The sequence below is a fragment of the Silurus aristotelis genome (assembly GCF_946808225.1).
Source record: "Silurus aristotelis genome assembly, chromosome: 9".
Taxonomy (NCBI): Eukaryota; Metazoa; Chordata; class Actinopteri; order Siluriformes; family Siluridae; genus Silurus; species Silurus aristotelis.
In genome coordinates, this window is record NC_139582.1 from 27,716,927 (window position 1) to 27,736,773 (window position 19,847).

Sequence of the window (19,847 nt, forward strand, 5' to 3'; positions counted from 1 at the left end):
AATTGCAGTTAAGCACAAACTTAATGAGCAATTGCTGATTTTATTTCTCCCCAGAAAAAAAAAACACAAAAAAAAACTAGCTTAGCAAAAAGCCTCCTGATTAGCCGGCCTCTGCGCTGATCCTGAAGTGTCGCCGTCTTTCTGGTTTTCATATGCGTTTAAAAATAAATCTCCTCTCAACCCTCTGATTCTCCTCACCCCTAATGAGCATAGCTGGAGCTTCCTCGCTCGGTTTTGATCAGCCAAAGTTTCATGTGAGCTTCAGGTTCGCTGATGCGTGCGACGCGAAGCCCGCTTCAAATTAGCCGCGCATGTGTGTGTGCGTGTCCGTCTCCTTACTACCTTTATTGGCTTTTTCCACCTCAATGTTTCACCCACAGTGCCTCAGTGGGCATCAGGAAGAACATTTGGTCCAAAGGTTAGGGCTTGAGAAAAGATTTATTTACAAAAACGATTCAACTCTTCACCACCCAGAGAATGTTCTTCACCGTGTGAGGAAAATAAACCGTGGGAGTTTTTGCTCTTCACTTCCACGCCTTTGTTGCGATTCAGTCCATTCTTGCGGTATATCATTTATTATAGTTAGAGTAAGTAATATGCTCTAAGAGGAAAAAGAGCTTTGGGCAGAATACTGGGCCACTAATATGGTTTGAATGAGCGTGTGAAGAGTGCTTCTGTCTGTTTGTTTCAATTCAGTTTAATTTGTATAGTGCTTTAAACATTGGACATTGTCTTAAAGCAGCTATCTGTCAGTCTTTCCGATTGTCCAACCGTGTCTGTCTGCCTGCGTCTGTCTGTCTTTTTTAAATAAAAATACACGTTAATCGTTGATCTGGGGTTTCGTTCCCCAGTTGCCTGTCTTTCCAAAACGTTCTCGAACAGAAAACTGCACAGCAAATCAGCACTACAGCATTTTTGTTTCAACAGAAACACAACACAACATAACAACAACAACAGTATCACAAATACCTCATTATTACCTCGAACAGGAAAAGGTGTGTGCTGTTTATTGAATGTGGCAGGTTGGGTGGCGATTAGCTGCAGTGATAAGAGCTGGCGGGATTGTTTCCAAGAAGAATTGTTCGAACGAATCCCCTTTTATTGGGGTTTAGAATCTCTCAGGGTCGCGCATATGATGGAATAAAATTGTATGACGTTGCTGAGTGAGTAAAGAATACGATCAGGATTATGACTCCTGGCTATGCTTACTAGATTACTAGCGCACCAATTTGGCCAGTAAGGAGAAGTTGCTAGGCGACTGAAATCTCAGCCAACACGCCAAACTAGCATTTATTAGCTATTGTCAGAAAGGACTCGGCATGCTCCTTGTTGTTATGGCGTCGCTGACGCTCACTGAGTCATCCTTCAAATCCATGTCCTTGTCGTTATTTTATTAGTGTTTCATCCTCAGTCTGTAATCGTCTCCGCTTCATTTCTTTTTAATCTATTGCTCTGTCCAGTGCTTTCTCTGTCCCATTTTTCCTGTTCACTCGCTCAGCTCATCAGTCATTCTCTCTGTTAGTTTGCAAATGTGTGTGTGTGTGTGTGTGTGTGTGTGTGTGTGTGTGTGTGTGTGTGTGTGTGTGTGTGTGTGTGTGTGTGTAAATCTGCTGGCTAACGAAGCAAGTGACATGGACTACCCGCTCCTGTCATTAGGGGCTGTTTAAATGAGCCTCACAAAGCTCCAGTGTGCCTTACAGAAAGCCTGATCCTCCACTCGTTCTCTCTCTCTCTCTCTCGCTCTCTCTCTCTCTCTCGCTCTCTCTCTCTCTCTCTCTCTCTCTCTCTCTCTCTCTCTCTCTATCTCTTTTTTTTCTCTCTCTCTCTCTCTTTCTTTCTTTTTCTCTCTATCTCCCCCAAACTTGCGGTCCGCCACTTAAGTGTTCAATACCCATCTGTCTGCACCATTTTTTTCCTGCTGTTGGAAATGCCTGGTACTTCAATGACTAGAACTGAGCAGAGCCATGTGCTTTCTAGGCCGCTTATAATCATCCATCCATCCATCCATCCATATATATCCGTACATCTATGCACCTCTACATGTTAGGGGTGTACACGGTACATGTATTTTCACCGAAATGTTTCAGTACAGGGCTTTTGGTTCGGGTGAACACGTGTACCGATCGCAATTCCTTTTTAGGTGCGGAACAAAGTTACAATCCGAGTTCCTTCAGGAATGTATTAAGTGTCTGACCTCAAGTTTGTTTAATCTCCGCCTCACAGTTTGAGTGCATTTCTTTAATTATTAAACTTGAAAACATGCACAACAATGCCATGGGTATATTAGCGCAGTGTCACTGTCGCATGTAAACGCTAAAGAAACCATAGCGCTAGCGTTAGCGGCTAGCTAAGATTTATCTTCAGGGAGTGAATGAACGAAGGACGGGAGGAAATAAAATAGAACAGTGAAGCACATCATATCTTTAGAAAATGAAATAAACTATTAAATTTTTCTATTTATTTAATTGTATTTAATCAATTTCATTTGTGCCAATTTAATTGATTTGACCATTTAATAAATATAATAAAAAGTGTATTGCATTTATTTGATTTATTCTATTAGATTTTTGTTGATGTTCACAAATGTAAAAAAAACAAAACAAACAACAATTATATGATTTGCGTGAATTTTTGTGTACCGTTACACCGCTTTTATATACTATCTATCTATCTATCTATCTATCTATCTATCTATCTATCTATCTATCTATCTATCTATCTATCTATCTATCTATCTATCTATCTAATATGCAAATCTGCCTACAAACTACAACAGTCATGTGGACTCCAGACTGTATAATCTGTGATGTATAAGAGGAAAGCTGGAGAACTTCTACATTGCAGAGCCGCCTGTGATTTGACACTTTATCCCTTTCGTCTCACAGAAAAGCGCTCTGTTGAAGGTTCCTTGCTCAGTTGTCTCATCTCTTATCTCTCTCTCTCTCTCTCTCTCTCTCTCTCTCTCTCTCTCTCTCTCTCTCTCCCACATCCCAGACTTCGATCTGCTTCGCCACGTAATCCTCAGGAGACTACGGCTCTCTACTCCTGAAGAAGTTGCGAGCCGCTAGTCAGCGTTTCTTCATTCCTCTCTTTTTGTCTTCTTCACCTGTCTCTGCTTGTCCTCTACTTCCCGGTCTTTCAGGTAGCGCACAAAAGACACTATTCTCTCGCTGGGCACTGATAACAGTCGACTACCACGCACACACGACAGCGTGTGTCTAAAGGGGTCCACTGTTTTCCTCAGGAACTGTACAACACAAGCCACCTGATTCTTCCCCACTGGCTTTTTTAGGGTTTTTTAGGTGATTAAATTCATTTGATTTATCTGTGTTTAATCAACACATTCTTATTAAGTGTCCATGGCAGAAATTGTATTTTCTAGGATTGGTCTAACGGTATACCAGTGCCATGGTGCAGCATTTCAAAACCCCCTTCTTCTTCATAATTTACCAGAAGATATTGTTTTTGGTCTTGATCGATCTCCTCTAACAACATTACAAATGTGGTGAACTTTTCCGTAAGGTGGAATCTCACATGTAACTATAAATGGATAAAAAAAAAATGTTTTCAGTCAGTCAGTAAAATGGGTGTTCTTTTCCTTTTGTTGGAGTCTGATGCATTTTCATCATTTACATATACCTATGTAAGGATTTTTGTAAGATTATCCATCCTTTTATCTCTCTGTTTGTCCATCTATGTATCTGTGATATGATATTATTTGTCTGTCTGTCTGTCTGTCTGTCTCTGCATTTGAAAAATATTAATTCTATAAATAAGTAATTCTATAAAAAAATTTATATATATATATATATATATATATATATATATATATATATATAAATAATAATGCTTTTAAATTGTATAATCGTTGTAAAATGCGTTTCGTTCCCCAGTTGCCTGTACGTACAAACCCTCATAGAACAGAAAACTACACAACAAATCAACAAACACTACAGCATTTATTTTACAGAAAGAAAAAAAACATGAAACACAGCAGCATCACCACAAATACATCGAACAGGAAAAGGCTTGTGCTGTATATTGAATATAGCAGACTTGTTGCTGATTGGCTGCAGCAATCTGAGAGCTTCCAGTTAGAAAAAAAGAATATATGCCTGAATGAATCTGCCTTCATTCAGGTTTCTTTCTCTCAGGGTCACTCATATGATGGAAATAAAATTGTATGATGTTGCTAACGATGAGAAAAGTTTGTGGATAGTATTACTAGCAGACTAATTTGGCCATTAAGTGAAAACTTAATCTTAAGTCAATTCGAGAAGCTTTTTATTGTCATTTCAACCTTATATAGGTGGCGCAGTACACAGAGAAATGACACGACGTTTCTCCAGAACTCTGGTGCTACATAAAACAACGTAGAGCTACATCACACAACAGAGCTAAGGACTAAAGCCGCATAAAGTGCATCGTGTGCAACCGAGTGTAGACAGAAGAAATTCTACTGTATATGTTATACGGTACAATTTGCAAAAAATACAAACACAAAAAGTTGTAGAAAACAGCATCAGCAGACATGCCAAACAATACTCCTCCCAGCCACTAGGGGTCACTTTCATTAAAATCGCTTCCGGTTTGATAAATTTTTCACTATAAAAAAACACGGTGTCGTCGCGAAGTCTTGCCGATCATTCGCACTGAATAAATGGGCCGTGTTTAATTAGACCTTTTAGATGAATGATGCTTGAACGGGTGATTTGCCGATGTTTTCCCACTCTGGATTTTTGATCACATTGAATAAACCAGGGTTTAAAGTGTGTGAAGATGTCAGTGAAGTCTCTACTTCTAAAGCTCTAATCTCACTAACCAATGAGAGCAAAGGGCTGCTAAGCATTGCCCTGATTTGTGTAAACGATTACCACGGTTAGCAAAAACGTCGCTTAGCCGTGAACTCGTTCGAATCCAATCGCCGGACATCTTAAGGAGAACGAATCTCAGAGTTTATAGCTAGAATGACATTCAAGCACTGTTTTCATTTGGCCTATATTCCTATTTATTACAACCGAGCTGCTTATTGTGCCTCGATACAAAAACATTCGGCCTCAATTCTCTGCTCTCTGAGTAGAAATGAGACGAAAAAACTCCCAACCCTTTTGTAAGCCCCGGTATGGTGTCAGTACTCACATGTACTCTCTGTGGGCAGAGTGCACGGCCGCCGCATTGCTGTAACGCCACAGCACGATGATGGAGCTCAACACGTCCAGCGAGGCGTCGAACTGAAAAGCGACAAACGAATATATATCGATGGATCAGTATACAGAAATTATCTTTATTATGAAAAGAAAAAAGAACTTAAAAAAGTGTACTCACAGCAAATCCAAATGCAGAGGCGCTGCTTCTCATTGCGGAAACGGCTGGAAAAGATCATAGAAAGAACATTCGCGTTTAGGATTCAGGTTTCGCGACTATTTCCGTTAAAGAAACTGCCTGGCTCTTATAGTATACATTATTTGGAAAAAAGTATTGGGACACCTGATTTATTTATTTTTTCCAGCCATATGTGGCAAGTTGGCAGGCATTCATGAACAGTCAGGAAGACCATATTTTTCAGGAAGACGCACATTCACGTCACAAAGAAGAACAGAATTTCAAAAAAGTAGAGGTACACAAAATAACTACTCGATTACAGTAACGTGAGTGAACGTAACTCGTTACTTTCCACCTCTGGGTATTACATAGAGTATCCTCAACACGATCTCCTCAAGAAACTCGACTACTGCACTTTTAAACGAACTTTCTGACCTATGACAAGTCACACACCGAAAATTCCCCAGAGCATTTACATAAGAAAAATGTCATTCACATTCACTTCTCGTGTACAGTAACTTGAACTCCAACCAGACACCAGACACAGTCAGCAATCCATAATGACACAAAGGTTCTCGCTTTGTATTTTCCCAGTGCTTGTGCTCTCGTTTTAGAAACTATTTACAGTCTCTCACACACACATACACACACAGAATTATTTAAGAATGAGAATTATTCAAGACCAACATGATGGATGAATATTTTCCACATACTGAATGCTTCATCTGTGTAACTAGAGTAAGTCCCAAATGGTGCAACTCATGTCTAGGCATTTTACTTACTTATTTAGAACATTCCCAGCTTTAGGAAACGCTTTAAAAAAAAAAAAAAAAGTTTTCTTCTCATAAATTCTTACTTTTGACATATAGTCCGATAACAATTAGGAATTTTAGTTTGCTTTTGGTTTTCTCTCTCTCTCTCTCTCTCTCTCTCTTTGGTCCTGGGATTGATTGGTTACCTAAATGTTTGCACCTGTTCCTCTGAAGTCCATGATTGGTCACCTTGTGGTATCTCCATGTCAATTCTAAACCATATTTTCTTTAGCTCCTAATTCAAGTGAAGGAAAACGTTCATGCTACAGCATCCAAAGGCTTATACAATTGTGTACCTCAAACTTTGTAGTAACAGTTTGGGGAAGAACCACATATGGCTGGAAAAGTCAAGTGTCCCAGCTTCATAGCGTATAGACAAATGTTTAGCCTCCTATTGTCTGTTCATCAAATGCTAATGAGCTGAATAGCAGACAAATTGTTGTCTCGATACTCAATCTAGAAAATTTCACTCTACACTGTCCTGAATGGCATCTTAATTCCCAACAGATATAACACTGATAAGAATGAATTCAAATAACAATCTGTCCCCACGATTCCTTCATTTTCTGTAAACAAATTTATGTTGAATCATTTTCAGTGCGATTGGTGAGATTAGTGAGAGCGACTGATCTTCCCTGATGTGGAGTTGGTGTGGGACGTACCATCAGCGCGTTGCTAATATTTCAAACGCAGTCAGCGGAAATATTCTAAAAAGCGCTGACTCAGCTATCTGAGAGCTTGGAGCATAGACAGGTTTGAGTTACAGCTCAATATCGTAGTGACACAGCATGAAAACGTTGTTGTGCTTCTTGTACAAGGGAGATATACCTCTATGGAATAGAAGAATAGAATAGCCTTTGTTTGTGACATACATTTCAGCACAAAATAAAAAGCACAGAGGGTTAAGGGCCTTGCTCAAGGACCCAAGAGTGGCAATTTGGCGATACTGGGTCCTAAACCCCCGACCTTGCAATCAGCAATCCAATAACTTAACCACTGAGCTACCACTCTTTATTAATCCATCCATCTATGTATCTATCGAATATAGGAAATATAACAAGCTGAAGGCTCAGAAATACGAAGATGAATCCGGAGCTAAACCATCTTTCAGAACGTAACAAAGAAGCACTTAAGAGGTTTTTTTTCCCCCTACAGTGTGACAGCATGTAATCACAGCACTGCAATTAGCACGTAATGCAAATTACAGTGTAGTGTAATTAAATGGATTGCACGGCAAGCTATGAAGCTGGGTATTAACTCTATTATCGGTCTCAAGTATCTCTGGAGGAATCGTGTAGCCGCGATTGGCAGCGCTGAGGCACGCTCAATTATCTTTTCATTTTTTCCGCAAAATTTCAGCGTGACCCCTTCCCAGGCTGGGATAATCAGGGTTAAAGGGGTTGAGACAGAAAATGGTAGATCTACCTGGGACATTGCACTCCTGGCTGATGAACTTGATAAGCATTTCCTGGTTACATAAGGGGTGGTATCAAAAAGTTTTCAAAACTTGCTCTGTTTTACACACTATCACCTTTAAAATAGTCCCCACACTTGGTCACAGTAGCAGACGTGGTCAGGGTCATTTGGCACACTGACTTACAAAGGTCGGTGCTCCCTGTGGCTGTGCATGCAGCTTTATGCTGCCATCTGTTGGCGTGTTACAAAACTAGTCTGGAATATTTTCGATACCACCTCGTATATACGCATAGCGCAAACTCTTTCAATGTTTTCACCATTGTCTTAATTACAAACTGCTTGGAGTTAAAGGAATAAATAGACAGTATACAATTTGTCCCAATAGGTTTTATCAATAATTTTGGAGCCTGTATTATAGTATGTGGAAGATACCTTAAGAGAAACCAGACTCAACCAGAACACATCCTCATCTGGGTGACACCGAATATCATCTATTGTAGTTCCATCATTGTTGAGGTTATCAACCGTTCACTGATGGACACAAAGCTGTTCATGACAACTGGAGCACCAAGTATCAGATTAAAGTATTTTGATTAAAGTCCAAATCCATTTTCATCATGGTTCTTGACTGAAACCCTCCATAGTAACCTCATGGATCTTTATGATATACAAGTTCACTCATCCTCAGCTGCACCCAGTGGCCTCCAATTAAAGATTCCAATTACCAGATTATTCTTTGCAGTTGACTCGCTGAAGGTATCAGACATCTAGCCCTGACTGTTCAAGTATTTCTTCAGGTCCACAGAAAGCATTTGTGAGTACCATTTTTAATCCATTCCAATTGTTTATTTGCTTTATTTGCTGTGTTACACCTTAAAAGACTGGATGTTACCTGAGCATAAGGGGCAAGTAGAATCGCACTGGTCTACCTGCAGAGATTGGAAGATTCTTTGAAGAAAAAAATAGAACAAGGAGGCTGAAGCCCAGCAAAGAATAATTGTCCACTTTCTTGCAGTGTAAGCCATAGACAAATGCATTTCCATCTCATTACAGCACACAAAGTTTGACTCGGTCATACTTTTTGCTGTCTTCTTTCCTTAGCACTGTCCTTTCCTTAGGTAGGTCATGGCTTTTTTTTTTGTGTTCAAGGTATTTATTTATTTTTTCGTTTGTGTGTATATGCTAATTTCATTTCGCACCGGGTTACAGGGTTGCTCAGGAGTCTGCTTGTCGTTGGGTATGAATAAATCCCACTGTTATTGCTTGGAACCTTAGCACCGGCTTCTGACTTTTGTACTCAGAACCTTAGTTCCATATGTAATTTGTATTGATTAACTCATCCTAACCATGAGGAGTGGGGAAAATAGTATGGTAATTGCCCTCCCCTGACATCAATTCTGACTGTGAGTGTGGTGAGTTTTTTAGCAATGCTAGAGTTTTCCTTTCCCTCATTACCATCGCTCACTGGTTATAGAGATCATGCTTTGTACAGTTTCTCTTTAATCTTTAGGTCAGGATCTCCCCAAGCCTTTCCTCCTCTAAATATTTTCTTGCCTTTTAGCAAATCAGTGGTCCAGTGAAACCACAAGTGATTGGTTTTCCCTTTTTACCATGCCACATGCTTTGACTGCTCAACCAAATAAATTAGCTTCTGTCTGTTGACCCTTCGTTCTTGCTCACGTTACCCACTCTGAGTATGTCGGAAAGGACATCTGACCAGCAGACGTTCGACTGTATGCCTTTACCGGTATACCACACAATCTTCTGTTGAACCTGCTACACTATATGGCCAAATGTATTAGGACCGGTCTTTTCCAGCCATAATTTTTTAGCACAAAGTGGGAGGGACACAACTGCATAAGATGTCTTTACATTAACTTTTTCCTTTATTGGAAGTACCAGACCCAAACCTGTTCCAGCATGACAATACACTTGTGCGCAAAGCCAGCTCTAGGAAAAATATTCTTTACATGGTTTGCAGTGGAACTCCTGCTATAGCGCTCTGACCTCAACTGTATTGACCACCTTTATGATGAATTAGGGCCTCCTTACCCTCAATAAGTACTAATGCTCTTGTGCCTGAATGAGCACAAATCTCCCCAATCACACTACAACAATTGGTTGAACGTCTTCCAAGAAAAGTGGAGACTCCCAAATTACCCACCAGGATGTCTAGGATTTAAACCACAACATATTTGCAACTCTGGGTCATTTGGTTGTCTTTACATTGCAGGTACCATCCAGAGGATTCAAACTAGCCATTAACCAAATTCGTAGCATACAGCATTAGCCGATTGATTCTTTACAATGAAGCAAGTACTCTGATTTGCCAATTTGTTGATTCCTTTGTGGTGGAGGTGATGGATACTAGCTGCTAGTAATGGGGGGCCCCATTTGTCCAGAGTAAAGGGCAACTATCAACCAACTCTGGGTCATTTGGTGACCATTAGCTTGCAGGCACCATCAAGAGGATTCGAACTAGCGATAAACCAAATGCATAGCATGTAGCATCAGCTGATTATCTCTTAGCATTGGAGCAAATGCTTAGATTTGTCAATATTCTGCTGTTTTGGAGGTAATGGATACTATGCTTCTAGTAACGGGGCCTCTTTTTCCAAAATAGGGGGTAACAATCAACCAACCTGAAGACAAGAAGTCACTGTGGTCATCGCTTCAGACTGGTAAAGAAAGAGTGCGAGAACTGCATTGTTTCCGGGCACATGTTTGTGGCCAGATAACTCTAGAGTGGCCTTGTGGTTAAAAGCAGGAATGTCGCCTGATTTTGTAAATCAATCAATTGACCTTGCAAGCGATTCCTGAAAGCATGCCTGCAGCGCATTACTTGTGCTATATAGATCACACAGCAGCAGTCTAATCCGTAGACCAACTGTTCTTTTGCAGAGAGAAGGAAGGACCCGAGTGTGTATACTCAACGTAACTAGGGCATAACTAGGGCAATGTCAACAATAAGTCCAAAAAGAGGAAGAAAACACAGTTGGGAAAAATCAAATAAGGGGTAATTTGTAATCATGGTCAACACGCAGACCAGACTCAAAAAAGAAACAATAAATGGCACAAAGGGTATATACAGGGGAACACGGTCAGGTAATGAACACTGGACAGGGCAAGAGTCAGACACTACTACACAAACTGGCCTTGGTCACCATGGGAACTGTAAATCAAAGGGGGAAACTGTGACCGGTCTTCATAGTAAGCAATAAATCGGCATTAAAAACAATACCCGAAATGATGTTCACTCTTAATGAAGGCCCCTAAGTGGATCTAATTAATATCGTAGGCTTCCATGTCCAGCTGTCTGTTGTCCTCTGTCTCCGCACCCGCTGTGTTAAAAGGCGATAAGAGCAGAAAGGGTAGCATATAACCCCCACCTTACCCATACTGTCTTTCTCTTTACCGCCTCCCCTTATTTTTCTTTCCGTCTTCCATCCTTCTGTCTCGTATTTTTAGACTGAGGGCTCTGGGGGGTTAGCACCGGCTTTGAAAGTCTGCTAGTGCTGAATGCATTAATATGAGAGCATTCTTCTCCTCTCTCTCTTTAGTTTTCTCTCTCCTCATCCCTACCTCCCTCCATTCTTCCGTCTGTCTTCTCTCTTTCTCTTTTTCCTAGCCCCTAGCCGACGCTGTGGTGTTTACTTTTGAGGCGTGCGATTTGCAGCTTGGTGAAAGCGGATATTGTTAGCTTCCTTCTAATCAATACTGAAAATAAAGACAAAATAAATCACATTATAAAAATGGTACGACCCTGCTCTCGGTCAGAATCGGCAAATCTTCTTTTTGTGTAGCTGTTTCAAATCAACCATCTCGTATGCCCGTTGTGCCTTTACATGGTTGCTAGGAAGTGCAATAAAACATTTCTTTATACAATAATCAAGATCTGAGTTGAGAGTTTTTCGAGTCTTGTACCCTCGAGGGTCCATCTTCGGTACCGTGCGTATATATTACACAGTGATGTGAACACACCTTTCTACTTAATTGGACTGTATGGACCCTTTAGAGTGATACTTTTAAGGGACACTTCTTACTGCACCATTTTCAGAGTAAAGATATAAACCAATTGTACAAAAATGAAAGCCCTTTCTCAAGGGTACCCATCCGATCGCAAGGAAATATACACTATATGGACAAATGTATTGGGACACCGTGTTCTGCAGCCATATTTGTCAATGCCTTTGTGCACAAAGCCAACTTTATTATGGAGGGCAAGATCTTTAGTGGCCTGCTATAGAGCTGGACACTGTTCAACTGTCAGAATTGGAGCCATAAGCAAAACTCATGGACCAAACTCATCAACACAGTCCAACTTTAGACAATCGGCCAATCAGGGCAGAGAGAAAAAGGGATACACAACGATTTTGAGGGATGGCAAAAGTCAATTTTATTTTATATTATAAGAGGAAAATGGGTTGTGAATCAGATTTTATTTGTGAAGTTTGTTTTAGCTCAGAAGCCCAAAGCGTAATATTTGTGTATATCATTTGTCTTTACCAAACTCGATCATATCAAGCTAGAACAAGTCCTCCAGGAAGTCTTTCTGCATTCATGAATAATTACTCCTCTGTTTTTCAAACAGCTGCGTTTGTTTGTTTTACCTAGTTCTCGCTTCGCTAGCTAGCTCTCCAGCTACCACACAACAGCTTCCAAATGGATCAGCTAAATACGATACATCTTTTCCAACTGCTGCTTGTGCTAGCTCGGGCGGGAAGCACAAAGGAAAGCACGGGCAACTTTGCTCTCTTGGATTTGTATTCCTGTGGCCTGATCAAGATTGAATCGTGCGATCTCTTGATGATACTTTGAACGCCCCCTAAATGAAGTATAGCATGGTTCAGCTCGATTTATAGTTAAGCCTCCAAGTGAATCATTACAATGTTCTTCTAACGGATCAACATTTGTGTTAGAGTTATGACCCCACCCCGAATTGAGTGGCTTGTTATCTCCACAATACGCTGTTTCTTAATTTCATTTGTCACACATCTGTAAACGTGTGTGTGCGCGCGCACATAAACGAATGAAAGCGAGCAGAAGTGCTGTCACTAAGAGTGCTAATTGGCTCTTTCGGAATCCATGAAGTGTCTAGGGGTTATCAGTCTGGCATACATTTACACTACTCCGCCTCTTTTATCTCTCCGTCTCTTTTTACACCTCACTCTCTCACACTCTCTGCACACATCCGTAGCAATTTGAGAAACCTGTCGAGGCTCACACGTAGACGTTCAGGAACAGACTGGAATAGCTCTTTTTCCGATCGAGAGAAATGACAGTCTATTCAATTTCTTATTAAATCTCATCAGCAAATATCAACACGACATGTGGTCTCTTGCCAGGTGAATGCTGGTTTCGCCTCACATGTGACACAGTCCTCCGGAGTAATAGTCTAGGATCAAGTGTTTGGCTTTCATATGCTAAACTGATTACTCCTCCCCCCATTCTGTAATTGCACACTCCAAATGCACTTTGCTCTATCGATCAAGAGAGGCTGAGTGCACTCCTGGATGCAACTGCTATGATTGAAAAGCAGATTTGATGCAGAGCCTCGGATCTTACCGAGGCGTAATAATACCAAAAAGAACAAAAAATTAATAAATCGGGTTTCTACCACGACCCTGAAACACTCGGTCTGAATTCCAACCATCATGAATCTACGCAAAAATCCAACACTGTGGTTTTACAACAAGAGGTTTCAGACCATTTGTAGCACCTTGATTAAGTCTTGACAAGCTCCGCAACCCCGGATTTGGGCATGTTCTCTTGTTTTTCTTCAGGTTTCTCACCTCTCAGACACTCAGAGACTTCCGCTCAAGCCATTTCAGGGTTAATTTGTCTATATGCTTTGGATCGTGTTTACTTTTAAGCAGGTTTTCTGTAAAAAAAAAAAAACTTTCAGTGTATGTATGGCTGCATTTATCCTTTCGTTTATGTCTCACCAGTCTACCTGTCCCTGGTACTGAGAAACAGCACAAACCACCACCACCATGCTTCACTGAAGGGACCAGTTAGTAGCAGTTGAACTAGTTTTTAGCTACTTTACCTATTGTCCTGCTTTATAAGTAGTGGCCCCTCTGTGGCTAAAAATCTCTGTTAGAGTGGCCATTGTGTTAACTGTCTTGACCCACTAATCCGGTTGCCAAAGGAGGTTCACTGTGCTTTTTGAACTCCTGAAGTTTCATACACATGACCCTGATCTATGTCTCAATACACTTTGATTACAGATGTCTATGGAAAGTTTCCTTGACAAAGTAAACACAAATAGACTCCAGTCAAGAGACCAAAAAGTGATACCATTTTGAATGTCATGTATAGAACTAAAAATTGTGCAAAAGTAGAAGGGGCTGGAATATTTTTCTTGTGTGATATCTTTTTTGATCAGCAACATACACTATAAGGCATGAATTGCTCTCGGATGTGCTTTTGTTTGACTTATTTTGCTTCTGCCTCCAAACCTATGTAATTGCACTGGTTGTTTACCCTAATGTGTTTACCTGTGTCTCCCCCATTACATTTGGTTATTTTAGCCCTGTTATTTGTTCTTCTCAGGGCCTGATCCTCCAGGATCTTTCCATGAAAGCAAATCAGCATGTGATCTGTTTGGACACTTTGTTTGTGGTACACCCTTGTCCATCCTGGTGCTTTGCCTGTGGAAATACTGCATGCAAAACATAAAAAGGTGTCACGTACTAGTAACTTCCTGCCGTGACGCTTTTAGGAGCAAAGGTTTTGGGACACCTTTACCACAAATTTGGAAGCACACAATTGTATAGGATGTCTTTAAGACGAGATTTTACCTTCAGTTGAACCCGGGAGACTCAAACTTGTTCCAGCATGACCAAACCCCAAATATGTTTTATATAGGTTGGAGTGGAAGATCTTGATTGGCCTGCTATAGAGCTCATCATGAATGTGAATGCTGACTGCACCCCAGGCCTTCTCAACTCACCTACATCAGTATATGACTTTCTAATGTCCTAGTGAGCACAAATTTCCACAAAATCTGGTGGCACATCTTCCCAGAAGTCTGAAGGTTCTTATAACAGCAAATTGGGACTCAATGTGAAAGGGGATTCTCTAAATTGAATGACAGCCTTTAAACTTTGTGTGGTGACAGGCTTGAAGTGGAGTAATTTATGATTGCATACGTCATACATGTATAATGTCGGAACTCAGAGCGGATCTCTGAGCAGACACATTCGCAGGGTGACTCACACTTCTTTTTCTTGCGGCCAAATGAAGCTTTCGGTCGTAGATGGGAAAGAAGAGAAAGCAGCTTTATTGCAGTCAGTCAGCACGTCATAGGAGCTCTCAGGAGGCACATCTTAAGCAGCAATGGCACAATGGCACAAGTCGACGGACAAAGTGCGAGTTCAAATCCAAAGCCTCACTTTTTGTACTTTGTTCATGTACGCACTCTCTGAGATTTCTCCTCTACATTTGAAGTCTCATTTACCTCATTTACATATTCCATCAATTTTTCTTTCTTAAATGGAAGTCTCGCTAACCTCCTCCTCATCCTAATTACATATGAATGTGATTTTCTCTTTTATAAAACCCAGTTTAAAAACATCTCTTGCTTTTCTGGCCTTCGATGTATAAATATTACTGTTTTACTCCTCTCATTTGATCTATTCAGCTATTTTGCTCATACAGCTAGTCCTCGAGTTACGATCATCCGACGTACACATGACAGTCTATTCAATTTCTTATTAAATCTCATCAGCAAATATCAACACGACATGTGGTCTCTTGCCAGGTGAATGCTGGTTTCGCCTCACATGTGACACAGTCCTCCGGAGTAATAGTCTAGGATCAAGTGTTTGGCTTTCATATGCTAAACTGATTACTCCTCCCCCCATTCTGTAATTGCACACTCCAAATGCACTTTGCTCTATCGATCAAGAGAGGCTGAGTGCACTCCTGGATGCAACTGCTATGATTGAAAAGCAGATTTGATGCAGAGCCTCGGATCTTACCGAGGCGTAATAATACCAAAAAGAACAAAAAATTAATAAATCGGGTTTCTACCACGACCCTGAAACACTCGGTCTGAATTCCAACCATCATGAATCTACGCAAAAATCCAACACTGTGGTTTTACAACAAGAGGTTTCAGACCATTTGTAGCACCTTGATTAAGTCTTGACAAGCTCCGCAACCCCGGATTTGGGCATGTTCTCTTGTTTTTCTTCAGGTTTCTCACCTCTCAGACACTCAGAGACTTCCGCTCAAGCCATTTCAGGGTTAATTTGTCTATATGCTTTGGATCGTGTTTACTTTTAAGCAGGTTTTCTGTAAAAAAAAAAAAACTTTCAGTGTATGTATGGCTGCATTTATCCTTTCGTTTATGTCTCACCAGTCTACCTGTCCCTGGTACTGAGAAACAGCACAAACCACCACCACCATGCTTCACTGAAGGGACCAGTTAGTAGCAGTTGAACTAGTTTTTAGCTACTTTACCTATTGTCCTGCTTTATAAGTAGTGGCCCCTCTGTGGCTAAAAATCTCTGTTAGAGTGGCCATTGTGTTAACTGTCTTGACCCACTAATCCGGTTGCCAAAGGAGGTTCACTGTGCTTTTTGAACTCCTGAAGTTTCATACACATGACCCTGATCTATGTCTCAATACACTTTGATTACAGATGTCTATGGAAAGTTTCCTTGACAAAGTAAACACAAATAGACTCCAGTCAAGAGACCAAAAAGTGATACCATTTTGAATGTCATGTATAGAACTAAAAATTGTGCAAAAGTAGAAGGGGCTGGAGCTTTTTGTACACATTTTCCGATCTTATGATAGGATGCCCTTCCTAACGCTTCCTAAAGGTTCTATACTATAACGGTCCCCATTTGTTTTAAAGCTTATTGTTAAGTTTTGTTATATGTTTTCTCAATTTCAAAACTAAGTATATTTCATAATAACTGGTATACTACCAGGGGGAGTGGTGGCGCTGGGTTACCGATCGGAAGGTCGGGGGTTCAAGCCCCGGTATCACCAAGCTGCCACTCTTGGGCCCTTAAGCAAGGCCCTTAACCCTCTAAGCTCCAGGGGACCCTTACGAGAAAATAAAACCAAGGACCGTGACATCGGAGCGACGTGGGGCCGCCTTCCCGTGGGCTCACCACCTGCAGGAGGGACCGTAAGGGACCGGTGCTGAGAGGATTGGGCAGCAGTCAAAGGCGGGGGCCTTGACAGCCCGATCCCTGGACACGGAGAAGTGTCTGGGGAATCTGCTTAGACTGCTGCCCCCGCGACCCGAATTACGGATAAGCGGGAGAAGATGAAATGAAATGAAATGAAATGGTATACTACCACTACTAAGATAAATAATGATTTTTGCTAAAAATGAATGCTAAATAAACTTGTGCTATAAAATAATGCTAAATGATATTGGCACACGCTGTTTTAATGCTAAGTAAAGCTGGCCTAAGCTATAATTCTCAGAAATTTCCCAACACTTAGTTAAAAAGCCACTGATGGTCCAATCTGTAATTTTTTTGGTTGGATTTGGTTCAAGTAACAACGTCACGGTTGTACAAGAGTGTGGACATAATGACAATATTGTCTCGTGTGAGTTTTGGCTGGAATCCAAGTATCTAACAGGAAACATATCAATAAACATATTTCGTCATTGTGTGTGTGTGTGTGTTGAAGCCTAAATAAAGCAAAAAAAGGCTAGTAAGCTAGTCCCACACATAATTGAAGCATGTATTCGTTTCCTCAGTTGTAGAAAGTTCTGGAAGCATAAATTTGGAGGAATTTTGTGGAAATGCAAATCAAATGATAAAGCTGAGTGAAAGGTACACCAAGGATATTAACTGTAGCTGTTTTTTGCCATATTTGCCAACTGATTTAAACAACCTCATTGCCGTAACAACCTCAACTCTATATCAGTGTTTTTGGCGTCCATTTTGGTCTCCATCTTTCAAATATCTTTCAGCACAGACATTTGTTCCCATATTATGCCTGAAAATGCCACCCAAGTCTGATAAAGGAAAACACCCTTGCGAGAAGCCGTATTGCACTTTTTGCTACAGAAATTGGTATAACGCAATGCAGTAGCATATCCGTTCTCACTGACTCTGAGTAATTGCTCATATTTACTGTCTTTTTCTGCTTTCTGAACAAATAAAAGGACTTGTTTATTGTGATTGCATTGGCTCATGACACATGTCTGTCCACACCTGAAGCACTCAAACCAAAAGTTTGAGGACACCGAACCATAAGATTGGTATGTGCTTTTTGAGCATCCCACATTTAGTCCCCATTTGCTGTTATAATAACCTTCGCTCTTCTGGGAAGATGTTCCACTAGATTTTGTGGAGATTTGTGCTCATTCAGCCACAAGGGTGTTAAAGTTAGGCACTATAGCTCTATAAGCAGGCCACTCAAGATGGTCCGCTCTAACCCATTGAAAGCAGATCTTCATAGAGCTAGCTTCGTGCACAGTGGAATTTTCATGGGTTCAAGTGAAGGTAAATTTCATGATGCCAAATACAAAGACGTCAAATACAATTGTCTTCAACTTTGTGGAAACAGTTTGGGGAAGAACCACATGTGGCTGGAAAAGTCACTACTTTTGTGATGAGGTTCCATGCCAGTGTTCCCCTGTTCCTGACAAACTATGGACACCAGCTACACCAGTTTCCTGTAGAGAGTCATAAAGCCTAACATATTTGCCTCTTTCGCTGACTCCGTACTGCAGAAACACACCATTCTTTTAGTTTGACCATTACATTAGGGCTTTCTAGTACCTTCTAAACTGCTGAAGCAAGCTATACAGCCTTCCCGTGATCTGAATGCAGAACCTACTCTACTTTAATTGATCTTGGAAGACACACTCAGGAAACCCCTGTGTTTTTTGGGGGGGATTGTTGAATCCCAGACGAACACATCCATCAATCTTATCCAGCGTTGCTACACGACGTGTCTTCCCGAGCTCGGCTTTGTGAACTCTCCGAATCCCAGGGCAAGAGAAAGAAATGGATGGAAACAGAGGATGAGAGACGGAACAAGACAGAGAGATGAGTCATGGGGCTCTCTGAGGGGACACACGGCTGAGGGCAACAACAATCTCTTGCTCGAGAAAAAAATAGTCCTCTTGTAGACACAGAGAGGAAACTGTCAGATATAAGAATAAGGAGTAATAATATAAAAGCAAAACATTCTCCCCCGCGTCCTTTTCGGATCCCGAATCGCGCAAAACCGGATCTGGATAGCGAGAGCGCGAAGGGAATAATCCCTGAGAAAATAAAGCTACACGCTCGAGTGTATGTGCGTGTCAACTTCGCATTTGTCATTTCCGTTTCACCCATAAATAATCGGACACCTGCGAATATTTCATTCGGATTGGAAGATGAATGTTCTTTCGGAGGGGTGTTTGAGAATGAAATATCGCCAGATGTCTAGGTGGTCCTTAGGGATGCTCCGCCAGGGCTTTATTGCACCTGTCATCCTTTTATTGCTTGCTTTTGGAAGTCGGTTTTGGTTTTTAGAAAGCGCTCAGTTTGATTCAGCTCAGATAAGGATGAGTTCCCTTTCGAGTCTGGTACCTCTCAAGATTTCGTCATCGTTATCAGGTCAGGGAATTTTTTTTTTTCCCTTGGCACTGTCATGACTCACGCTCATTAGGGATGAACTTTTTCATTGTTATAAGCGCTATTTCGAATAAAATCAAGAAACCAATCAGGGTCGAGCGTACGCGCCGTTTTGAACTCGTTTTGATTGGCGCTTGGTGCATCTACTCATCGCCAACATACGGATGAGCGTCAGTTTAACAGCAAGCAGAACATTTAGAGAGGAATAAATGATGAAGAAACTCCAGACTCGCCGCAACACACATAGGTTTAATTGTGTGTTGTTTTTTTAAAAGAAAAGAAGGTTTTGGGCTCATGGTAATTATAATAGATATTAATCTGATTGATTAAGCAAAGATCTTGTGGTAAAAATTATAATAGGAACATTATAGCCATAATTAATCATAGTACAACATAGGGACACTTTACTGGTCATATTTTACCTCATTTTTTTCTCAAGTACTTGGTTTGTGTACTTCATCTTTGATTTAAATATATATATATATATATATATATATATATATATATATATATATATATATATATATATATATATATATATATATAATTTGCCTCAGATTTGGAGCAATGCTTTCCCTTTTGCATCAGTTCCCCTCCTGTCATTCCGCTACAACAGGGGTCTCCAATCTTGTCCAGAAAGGGCCAGTGTGGGTGCAGGTTTTTATTCCAACTAAGCAAGTCCACACCAAAT

General features: G+C 40.8%; 1 protein-coding gene across 2 annotated transcripts in view; it reads right to left on the reverse strand.

The window, feature by feature from the left end:
• Positions 1–19,847, reverse strand: part of tmem163b (transmembrane protein 163b) — a 47,740-nt gene that overhangs the window by 21,865 nt on the left and 6,028 nt on the right. For both annotated transcript variants that reach the window (XM_083550728.1, XM_083550729.1), the window contains exons 3-4: positions 5,326–5,369; positions 5,140–5,231 (exon numbers count right to left, since the gene is read on the reverse strand). In XM_083550728.1, the coding sequence (XP_083406854.1) occupies positions 5,140–5,231; positions 5,326–5,369 (136 nt within the window). The remainder of the gene's footprint in view (positions 1–5,139; positions 5,232–5,325; positions 5,370–19,847) is intronic.